General features: G+C 40.8%; 1 protein-coding gene across 2 annotated transcripts in view; it reads left to right on the forward strand.

Annotated features, from left to right (window-relative positions):
* Window positions 1-12203, forward strand: part of whrna (whirlin a) — a 126967-nt gene that overhangs the window by 85994 nt on the left and 28770 nt on the right. For both annotated transcript variants that reach the window (XM_072372382.1, XM_072372383.1), the window contains exons 4-5: window positions 789-997; window positions 4611-4647. In XM_072372382.1, coding sequence (XP_072228483.1) covers window positions 789-997; window positions 4611-4647 — 246 coding nt within the window. The remainder of the gene's footprint in view (window positions 1-788; window positions 998-4610; window positions 4648-12203) is intronic.

The following is a 12203-nucleotide window of genomic DNA, read 5'->3' on the forward strand; positions in this document are numbered from 1 at the left end:
TTTATGGTGACAGATTTTGTTATTTTGTGTTTCGTGGATGACAAAACCTTTACCCGTTACCGTGACAGTCGCTTGTGATATAAGAGGATAAATTACACTGCACATTTACTGTTGTGTACAAGCTGTCTGTTAGGTTTTCTTTGTTCTCAGTCACACTATGACCAGCTCTTTTTTTCAGGGGAATTTTGTCCCCCAAACCCTCTCTTAGAGTTTGTACTCCAAGTTTGCAGATGTGCACAACTATACTGAGAGCGCATCAACTGAAGTGTGTGTACACGATGTCAGAGTTGTGACCTATACTAGTGAAGTTGTTGCAACCAGACGAGGATCTGAGACCTCACCCCAGAGGATTAAAGCTACAATAAACCAGCTCATTATTGGAGACAGAAAGCACAGTCCAAGGTGGCTCTTAGTAAGGACATCATTACTCTTTTTCTGCCTCTTCCTCCAGCCTGTGATCTTGATGCAAAGTGAATTGAACATTAAAACGCTCTGGTCTTGAACTTGTCAATGAGCAGAGCTTACTTTAGTCCTTTTGTAATTATTTCTGTTCACTGACCTGAGAACTTGAGAATGCCATAACTTTAAACAGGAGTCTTACAATCTAATTATCTCACTCTGATTCATTAAACATCTTGTACATTTTCACCACCTCCATCTGTTACGTTGCCTCTCATTTTGACCTATGACCTGTGAACCTGTGCATGCGACAGTCTCTGCCTGCTCCGCCCTTGCCGTCTTGCTCAGACCCTTCCACCACGCCTCTCTCTTCCCCTCCCTCCCCACAGGTGGGAGACCAGATCTTAGAGGTGAACGGCCAGAGCTTCCTGAGCATCCCACACGACGAGGCGGTCAGGGTTCTGAAGTCATCGCAGCACCTGATGATGACGGTGAAAGACGTGGGCCGCCTGCCGCATGCCAGGACGGTGGTGGGGGAGACCAAATGGATCGCCAGCTCACAGATTGGAGAGAGCTCTGCCGACAGCAGCATGGCAAGGTGAGCTTTGACTGATAAAAACCTCATAGCCAGAATCGTTGGAAGGTTTCCTAAAATGCAACAAAACATTAAAAGTCATTTATAAAGATTCAACAGACACAAGTACAAAGAAAATAATTTTTAGTGCCCTAAATTGACTTATTCATTGTATTTAGAAAACACAAAAATATCTAAAATTCTGTGATAACAGCACACTCATTTGTGTTACACCACCCTTCCTCTTTTTAACACTTTTGAATGGTTTGGCAGCTGAGGATATTAATCGTTGGAGATCTGCAGAGAAATCTGTCTTCATTACAAGATTTAAACTGACCAACACTCTGTGGTTGTTTGATTCTCCTCCTCAAATGTGCCATGCAGTTTCCCTAGGAGACAGATCTGAAGCGAAGGCAGCTCAGCTAAGCACCCGTATTCTGTGTCTACGAAGCCAGGCGGTAATTCATGCAGAATAAACTCTGGCATTGTCCTCAGACAGATAACCACAGACCTGTTGGGAAAAGAAGTCACCTCCATGGTACCTTAGGTTTTTCCAAAATTCCTTCATGTGATGGACACAGATGTACTTCAAAGCCATCACAGATGCTGGCTTTTGAACCTCTCTTGGATATCAGCCCGAATCTCATCTTTTCACCATTCCATTAACTTTGTATGTTGAAAAGTTTTGGCTTAGGAAGGTTTGCCACTGCCCATTTTCACTTGGAAAGACTAAACCTTTGGTGGATGCTCCTTTTATACCCAATCCTGACACCCTAATCTGTCACCAACTAATCTGCAGACTGTGGGCTCTTCCATTTTTTCTCCCAGTTGTTTTTAGTCTAATGTGGGGATCACGTTCTGGATTTATTCACACTTTCTAAATACAGTGAAATTAGTCAGCAAAAACCACTGAAAATTATTTATTTATGCTTGTGTTTGTCGAATAAAGGTTAAAATGAATTAACATTTTACAGATTTAAGTTGTTTTTTTCCTGTCTTTCAATGAAGCTGAAAAACTATGAGCTGAAAAACTACAATTAGCAGGCGTGTCAACACAGCAGAAAAATCTATCAGTGGTATGTAATGCTACAATATAATTATATTTAGGGATTGTAAACTTAGATAAGCATGAGTCTTAAGGGTGTTGCAGCAAAAAGAACGACTGTAAAAGAGAGCGCAGACATCTTGTTCTTCTCTGAGTGAAATCAATATTTCCCAATCTTATCTGATCTGACTCTGTCTTCCATATGGTGGGAAATGCATGCAGTATGCAGCTTCTGTCAAAGTGCCCCGCCTGATCAACTCTTCTTCTGCTCATAACCTGGAACAAATCTGCCACAACCAAATTAAAGGGTTTATATGGCAGATTAATTTTTCTCATCGTCTCAACAGCATGCGGCACATTAACCCAGCAAGTCAGAACCTTGTAACTCGTGAGATGGTCAAATATTTCTGAACGTAATGGCTTTCTGGTCAGATCTCCAATACAGGAGGTGACTACTCCCAGTTAAAAAGCTGGGAGGTAGCAGCAGATGGTTGTTGGCTGTCTGTTCATTTGTTTGACATTGGTGTCAAAAACACAAACACTTAGTTGAAATGACATTGAGTAATTTGTTTGAGTTAAGCTGATCCTTCTGATTTTAGTGTTTCATTTTATTTTTTACATTTTTAATATGAAGGATGTAATAAGCATCTGAAGGGAGTAAAAAGGCTCAATGCTGGACAGACCAAGGATTATTTTCACCCTGCTCCTCATCTTTTTAACATGCATTCATTCCCGGAGATTCCACGAAGACAAACACCAGTTGATTTATGCTCCATCCCTCATTTGTGGTCATGAGCTGTGGGGAGTAATAGAAAAAACAAGTGGTGGAAAGGAGCTTCCTCCAAGTGGTGGCTGGGCTCACCCTTATTATAGTGTGAGAAGCTTGGTCATCTGGGAGTAGAGTCGCTGCTCCTCCGCTTAAGCGGAAGGAAATTATTATTATGGAAACAAAAACCCGCACTGATTTTAATCTGAAAACTTGTCCGAAGGTAAAGGAGTAATTGTAGAACTTAATGACTTGTTACGCCTGGTGATTGGTGGGAAATATGGTTCCAATGAAAGAGCTGTCGTTTAAAACGAGGAGTGATTACAAAACACCTTCCAGAAGATGATTCAACTCTGAGTAGCCGCATTCGGACAGAGACGTTCTAAGAACTCAGTTCTAAGAACTGTCCACCTCGAATTTCATTCGGGAAACCGTTTCATTTCGCATTCGCACATGAGTCAGAGACCTTGACAGGGACCGATGTGATGCAACAGTACTTTAGCGCCACACTCAACAACAAAACAAAACCCGCGAAAAGTAAGGAGAGAAGAAAACAACACCACCAAGAATCTAACATAGAGAGCGAGGAGGCCACCGTGTTCACGGTCTGCATGACGGTGATATTAATCATGGACGATCACATCAGGCGTCTAAGATGGAGGCTGGAAGAGCTCACAGCGAGAGTCAGGAGACGGAGAATCCAGCAGCGGGCGATACTTCTTCGTTTCATGGAGGAAAGAAGGAGAGCAGAGCGCCGCAGACAAAGGAGACGAAGTTTAACTTATTAAACAGGCGCCGGTTGTGTCCGTGTCGTATGAGTAAACATTTCAGACAAAGGGCGTAACTACCAACCACCAAACACCTATGTCATGTGTTCCTATGGAACCCAGAAAAGACCCTGCCTCGGAGACGGAGCTAAAATGGTTCCAGGAACTGAGGGACGTGGTCCCTAGTTCCTGTATGTCTGAATGCACGAAAAAACGGCCCCATTCCTGAAAAGATTATAGGAACTGCAAAAGGTTGTAAAGGGAAACATACAGGTTGACCAAGTGTCATACCTATGTTTTATTTATTCCATTTTATGTTTACAGAATGAATAAAGACTTAATTAACATCACCGAAGAGAGGTGAGTCCACATGTACTGGCAGGGGTTGAAGTAATTACATTAGGAGCACATAATTATGTTTAGAGCTGATGTGCTGGGTGCAAATTTACTTTTCCAATGTGACTGACTGTATCATCACCACATTTAGCATATTTCATTTAATACCTTATTCTGGGAAGAGGAGCTTAAAAAAATCAAGTAAACTTTTCATATGGTGCCACTGTAAAGTCAAGAGGGTTAATTGAATGTGGAGCCAAAACAAAGCTTTGATTTTCGAGAGGGACTATTTTTCATTTATGAAGTATTTTTCTACATTTGTTTCTTCCCCAGAAAGAAATGGTAATTTGAGTCATTATCTCCTGGACTTTGAGCTCTTCAGCAGTGTTGTAAAGACATCTTCTTGAGTCATTTCACTCAAGCAGGAGGTCTAAAAACATAACCCACACTGTGCGTTCAGCGGAAAGGATCATATGGGTGTGTTTCGTGCATCTCAGTGTCTGTCCTTTGAATATATTTAAAATGATTAGTCGAAGATATACACACTTCCTGTTTTCTGTTGAAGTGATAATCACTTTTGTCAAGTAATTAAGGTACATTGAGTGCGTGTGCAGCAGAATCATATATAGATGTGCATGCACGTATAAAGACAAGTGAATCTGTCTGTGTGTGCTTGTGTGTCCCTCTGAGAATTATTTGTCCTTCTCATTTGTGTTTCTGCAGCTTCTCTTTGGACCAAGGAGCCTCGGCTGCAGGAAAGGTGAGATTTGCAAGCAATTAAATCTTTGTATGTGCACTAAATACAGGACTGTGGTTTTTTGTGTGTAGAGTGTTACTCAAGGGGCATGATTATCTCACTGGCTACCCAGTTTCCTGACAACAGCAACGCTGGCCTGGAGAATGGTTTATGGAAGAAAGACAAGGCTGTTGTAACTGCCCACTTTTATTGTTTGGGAATGAAGAAGCTGCCTTTCCTTTTAGCAGGCGAAACACAAAGTTGATATATCTGCTTCTCACAGTATCACATGTGCAATTAAAAGTGTCAGTTTAAAGTTATAGACAGATGTGGCCAAATTCTGTGATTTAGCATTTTGGATTTTTTTTTAGAAAATTCATGACGTCGGCATGGATTCAGGGGGCCTATGATGACTTCACTCAATATATAATGCACTTGAACTGTCCTCACTAATGACTTTGGGATTTGTTACCTTCCAGCTGCCTTTAGGTGAGAAACGGGTCACGCCCTGGACAGCTCGCCAGTCCATCACAGGGCCACACAGAGATAAACAACCATACGCTCTCACACTCTCTCCTAGGGATGTCCTAGAGTTAATTTAGAATCACCAATTAACCCGACACGAATGTTGGATGGTGGGAGGAAGTTGGAGAGAACATGCAAGCTCCACACATAAAGGCCCCGGCCAGGATCTGAACCAGAAATCCTCTTAATATATACACCCTTTGGCAATATACTCAATTTTAAAAGCTAACTCTCGTGCATAAAGTCTAAGCAGGTGTGAGATGTTACATTATTCAATTAGAGTTCATTTAGAGAGCTGGTATTTCTGGCTCCTGACAGACCTTTTTCGAATGCCAGATACAAAGATCTATCAGGAGTAGAAGGGAGCTATTCTACAGTACTTTGAATTTTAATATAGAGTTATAGAGCTAATCAGACCACTTTGGATTTAAGGTAACAGACTGTACAAATAGCATCACTTAATTAAGTATTTTACTCTGAGGCTAGTGTGGACTGTACAGTGTACTGTTACACGGTGATATCTTAAAATCCCTCACTGCCAAAATTCAAGTATTTAACCTTATTAGCATGTTTATAAAGTATTACTTTTATGTTATAAGGTATGTTATGATCAATATCAGTGTAGTATAGTCTATATCAGCCATCAATGCTACGGCTGAGGATTTCTGCTTTGAATCTCCAGAACGCCACCTACATCCTCAGAAAGGTGAGGTCAGACACGCCGAATGCTCTGCCTAGAATATTTTCAGAAACCAACTTTGGCTATTTGCGCGATGGGGCTGTTTAGTTTATTTGTCTGTGTGGTAAGAAGCAGATGAAACAAAAAACCTGCAAGCTGTGAGAAGATATAAGCACAAGCTAGGTGGAGCAGGCAGTAGAATGCCAGATAAGAGGGGAGCCCTTCTTTCAGTCTGTTGAGCGAGCCATGGGAGCTACGTTTCCTAGGTTCACTCCACCACAAGCTCAGGAGCTACAAACTCAACCGAGAGATCACTTCTTGGGCAAACGAGCCAGGCTTTCCCTAGTTACGGGAGAACAGAGATATCAAAGCTAGCTTTATTGAGAATTTGGGGAAACAAAAATTATTCTCAGAGCTACAAGCTCACCAAGCCAGCTAACAGAGGGATTCCTACAGAAAATTCAAGCTCATGTGGCCAAGAGCTAGCTGAACTGGCTGCAGAGTTCCTGACTGAGTGATCTCTTTCTACATCTCTTTTGGTCGAGCCACAGAAGCCTGGAGTTCGCAAGCTAGTTTTTCCAAGCGTTTGGCCAGGAAGTCATGAGGCAAAATGCTCAGCTTGGAGGTCTCATCGTGTGACCTACCTAAGCTTGCAGTTGAGAAAGCCAAGACCCCAAGCTGAGCTTTTAGTTTCTAACTCGTGAGCTGCTCGAGCTAGTGGTCAAATCAGCTCTCAGCTGGGAATTTATAAGTAAGCTAGTTGGTATTTGAGAGCTAGGTTTCCTCGCTGACTGAACTGTGAGCTCAGTTGCCACAGCTCTTGGCCAGCAAGCATTGCCTTTTTAACAGTGCTGAAAGCCATTCAAAGCGAATACATTACTATTATGATATTTCCCCTTATATGCAGTTAGGTGTAATTCAAGGTCTTCTGTAGAGTTGTTATCTGATTCAAGCACTTATTGCTGAATTATCCTAGTTTTAGACGGCTTAAACAAAGCATAGTGTAAACAGAGTCAGAATAAACAGGGAAGGCCAGTGTCAGCTGCTGGTGGAGATTTTAGCAGGTCCAATTAGCATATTAATAAGTCTCCATTCATGGAATGAGGAAAAAGGTGAAGAGTCAGCACTAAGCCATTTTAGAGACAAAAACTTCAAAATTTTCAATTGTGAGGAACACATGAGTTTAAAGGAATTTGTAACTGTGATTTTAAATCAATGCAGATACTGTGATGTTACCTTTTATTATAAAGCTGTCATTCATTCACTCACAAAAAGAGTGCTGGCATTTTCTTTAGCCTGACTTTGACTGTGACTTTGCAAAGCAAGAGAGAGAGAGTGTGGAAACGTTTAAATAAGAGGAAAGTTGGAAGAGACAGCAGCTGATGGCAGCAAAAGAGGAGGAGGAAGGTGAGCAGGACAGTTCACTTTTCATTATGGAAGCTCTGACGGACAGCCCACCCTGACAGTGCAGGGAGGCCATATAGCACCACTGTTAGGGAGAACATGTGATTGTGGATGTGAGGGGTATTTTCTCCAGACTTGTGGCTGATAAGGGTTTAAAAGAGACTTGTAAAATATTTTTTATCTGATAGCGATAATACACACCAGTAGTGTGCACAGTGTTGGCTGTGATTATTAATTTTTGGTCAAATGCTTCCTTTTCAGACTGAAAAGCTAAGATGCATGGTGTAGGATCAAAAGAATCGCTAACTGATCGTGATTTATTTAATGTCGCAGTATTTCCAATCAGTCTTATCTGCCTAAATAACCACATGGAGTCTGTGTGTCTGGACCAATACCTCCAGTGCCATGGTTTCATACTCTAAGATAAAGGACTTAGTCTTTGTGGTGAGCAAGAATCTCTTTTTTACTCAAGTTATTGTTCATTATAAACTTTTTTTTGTGTGTGTGTGGACCAGCCTTTTTTAAACTTTCTATCCTTTTGAATTGTTTATTCTGCGGTTTAATGTGAAATTGAGGAGATGTGACGAGCTCACGGTTGGATCTATGCCTGTAAAGATGCAGATGCATGTGACCGTTGTTGGCAAATTGAACTGACAGTACACCTGTGTTTTTATGGCTTTTTGTATTAGCCCACTCAGGGGTCTTTGCATCGCTGCTGAGAACAAATAGGTTACCAGATGAGCTATTGTGAGAATAATACTAAAAATAAATTAATTGAAAGGATTTTCTTAGCAGCATGCATACCCATCACCTCTCTGTTTGGTGATAATAAAGTAGACTCCTTTCGTCATTAACATGAGGTTCAGAGCTTATTGCTTTTTTTTTCATCTGAAGAAGAGCAGGTCATGAAGCATGGGTAATAAAACAAGAAGATGTTCAGCCTGTCTTGGGAAGACCTCTTATGGGAACAATAAGAGGCCACTGGACTGGACATATGTCAGAAATGTTTTAAGTGCCTTAATGCAGGTCTTTAAAATACTGGCTTAAAGACTATAGATGATGAGTGCCACAAAAAAGGATGCATCTTAAAAAGAATGAGGCTATTAGTGATGAAATATAAAGAGGAATTGATGAAAGAGTAATTCTAAAAATAGAAAATGTGAAAATATTAAGGGGTATTGAGAGAAAACAACATTTATTTTCATTTAAATAGAATTTATTTAGTCTTATATTATTTTATTTTTCCATTTCCTTTTGATTTAATTGATTTCTGTATTGCTTTTGTTATTCCTCAGTAGTTTCTACTTTTTCCATTTTTTCTCTCTCTTTATTTCATAATTTCTTTGACCAAATCACAATGCTGACCTTTTTTATTCAGAAGGACAGTATTACAGAAGGAACACTCAAAGCATTGCACACTACAAGCCCCATTCGCACATGCAGTCATGTAGCACTGAAGCTTTTTTTAATAGCTGTTCCTTTTGAGTGCCCCTGGGGAAATGTGGGTTTTTTGCATCTTACCAAAGGACCTTGCAATTGGCTGAAGATGTCTCTACCTCTGAGCCACAGCCACCCCATGTATGATGGTGATATTTATCTAAACTACTCCCAAAAATCCAAAAAGCACAGCTAAATCCCAATGATATAATCCAAAGAGCATGCATTAATAACTGTTCGAAATTAGAAGTAGCTAAAGCCTCCTTAAAAAAGTCGATAAATGCTGCTCGATGACATCATGCAGTAGTTAGCATGTTTGTGTTGGATTCGCATTCTGCTTTGTCCCAGCTTTAGCATCTGGTGACTTTTGTTACAGTCTGCGCTCACTTATTATGTATCTTAATAGAGTAGAGCTACCAATAAAGCTGCTTTCATTTGTATATATATATTTTTTTCTGTTGCAGTGAAAGGAATCTGAATCTGTGACTGAAAAGCAGCCCATTAAGACTGTCTGTTTACCTGCGCTAGCTGTCAGAATAATTGGAGACTCCTGTTCTCCTCTAATGATATCCTGATTTTATAAGCACCAACTCACAAAACCACCATTCTTATAACATGAACCCATCTAGGCTCTGTCTACGTGTTTGACGATCACCCAAAGAGAAAATGAGAAGCTGCAGAATGTTTTGAGTATTTTCTCACGCAGTCCAAGGTCCCGCTAATACACTTAAAGGACAAAACTGAGCATGTGTAAGGAGCTCACAGACAGTGCTTTCCTTTGCTGCTAAATGAGCAGAGTGGAAGCAGAGAGAGCAGTTCTTGCAGCAGGAGAGAGAACTCTAGTGGAGCAGTGCATAGAAAATTTGTCTGAGAAGTTGGTTGATATGCACAAGTGACTCTTGGAAAAATCATGTCTCTGAGGGGATCTGAAATGTCGCTAAATCTGCCAACAAATGCAAAAAATGGTCTGAAATCCACTGGGAAACCGTCCCTAACACGCTGGACAATGGTACATATAGGTGAGGTCGACTTAACCCAAACCAACCGTAATATGCAAGCTAATCTTCAGGTCAGTAGGAACAGAATAAATATGAGACGTGCTTTAAAACTTTTTAGAATATCTTCTCACATTTGTAATCCATATTTGTCAACACGCTAAATGTCAAGGTTTGCTTTTAACTATAAAAGCAACTATGATAATCACAATGTATTCCTTCTAATATTCAGAAAGAAATATAGTTTACTCAGGCAATCTTTCTTCTGCTGTTTTATAGACCAGAGTCTGTTAGCTCACCGCGGCGGTTATGACAGAGCAGCTGTCTCTCCTCATTTTCACGTGTTGCAGTGAATGCTGTCACTACTCATAAAGCAGTTTTACCTTCTCCACTGTCCAGGGTAACTCTTTATGGTCACTGCTGCAATTTGATGCTCATACTCTCGGATAGTTATTTCAGTGTCAGAAGTCGTTTATGCCCGGATTATTCAAAACCAACAGACACTGATGAAAATCAGGCTGTTTTCCAAAAGTGGAACCTTTTGATGTTTTGGTTCAAAGAAACCTATTCGGAGAAAATCTTCATGTGCATCCATTTCCAAAGGTTTCTGTGTGCCTGTATCAGACTTTTTTGATTTCTTACCCTGGGTGCCAACACTTAAAGATAATTTACAGTAAATTTTACTGGTCACATATAAAGTTTGGCAGTTCTGTGGTTCATGTGCCCATGAAGTGGAAGAAAAGCCTTCCGCATGGGAAACGACTGCATTATCTGGCAAGGACTTTGTGTTTTTTAAGCTAGCAGAGCTTTTACATGTTGAAAAATACCAGCTAACTTGCTGGAGAAAACCAAAACTTCAAGACACCGTAAGAATGATCCCTTGTAATAAAAGAGCACTTTCAACTTTTTGGCAACACTTTAGGGAAGGCCCGTTCATTTTTCAACGTGACAAATGTCCTCCTCCACACACCCGGTTTCATAAAGAAAACCTTTTTTCCGACTTGTGTGGCAGAAGTACACTGGAGCACAACCAGCCCCCTCAGGACGGCACAGAACAACAATGCTGACGGCAGCTTTTCACTGCTTCTAGCCTCCCGTGTTTATCGGGTGTGTGTTCTCACTAATCGTGCGTGTTTGAAATGCTTAGCTGTCGACATGCTTTGTTCGTAGTTAAGTTTTCAATGTAAGACCAGAAAGCCCTTGCGTAACCATTGGTCCTCTCTACAGTTCCTCAAGAAATCCCTAAGCAGTCTGTGAGGTGCAGGTGGACGATGTGCAGAAATGTTGGTTGTTAAATCACTTTTTAGATGAAGAAGTGAAGAGGCTCAGGATAAGCAATAACTGCTACGGTACATGCAGATGAAATGGCTGCTCTGTGCTTGCATGATATACGGTGTCTGGAGGTATTAAGAGGGTAAGATATATAGCAGCAGGGCTTTGGGGCTCAGCAGAAGTAGGGAAGGTGATAATTCACAGCTCTGCAGCTCCTCCGCATGAGACAAGCAGCCCCTCTTAGAAGCGACCCCCACTGCTAACTTCACACTGTGTCAGCATCGTCAGCGTAAATATTCATTTCTTCCCAGAATGATGTGCTGGTAATTGAGCAGCTTAAACAAGCAAAGAGGTTCGTGTCCTAATGTCATTTCTTCCCCACACAGGTGCCTGCAGAGTTTGTTTATCCCAGTTGTTACATCATCTATCCTTCCACACACACACACACACACACACACACACACACACACACACACACACACACACACACACACCTCACTCTCTCCATCTCGTAATTGTAGCCCAAAGGCCAAACCAGACAGATAAGCTAATTAATTAAGGATAGGTCACACAGCAATTCTCAATCATTCATTTTTCTTTGACCCCATTTGGGACCTTATAGCACAAATGAATATTGTTTGAGACACAACAGAATGTCATAGAGAAAATAACAAAGGTAACCTACCTTTATCGGTCACACACAGTTTGTTTGTAGCGATCACTTTGCACAAAGATTTCAGTTGATTGAGAATCCAAGTCGAGACATTTAATAACAACTTTTTTCTTTTTAGAGAAACCTGATGTTTATAAAGGCTTTATGAACAGATTTACTCCAAATATAGGCAGATAATTTCCACTTCTCAAATATTGCTATGAATGTCCCACCAAAAAATACTTTAATGCTCTCAAAATATTAAGACTCTAATTTTAATAGGTAACTGGTGGCTGATAGATAAGAAACGAATGTGGTTGATAGTTTCAAGAAAACCTGCACTGTCACGGTGAATATGCTTGATTGAACACATTTCTTGTTTGTGATTTCAAGACCATCAGATCCTGTGTGTCAGTCGGTCTTTTTCTTCAGCGCTGATGTACACTGACCCGTTCAAGAGAGCTGCAGGAACAATCCCTGAAGAATGAAGATGAAATATGTCCACACACAGCTCACTATTGACTCTGCCAAAGAGCAGAAAGTGCATTAACTGCCAGATAGGGCTTAGGCGCAGTATAAATATAATATAGCGGTGGATCTGAAGACGATTTATAGA

The sequence above is a fragment of the Leuresthes tenuis genome, unplaced genomic scaffold (genome assembly GCF_036924035.1).
Source record: "Leuresthes tenuis unplaced genomic scaffold, fLeuTen1.0.hap1 SCAF_19, whole genome shotgun sequence".
Lineage (NCBI taxonomy): Eukaryota > Metazoa > Chordata > Actinopteri > Atheriniformes > Atherinopsidae > Leuresthes > Leuresthes tenuis.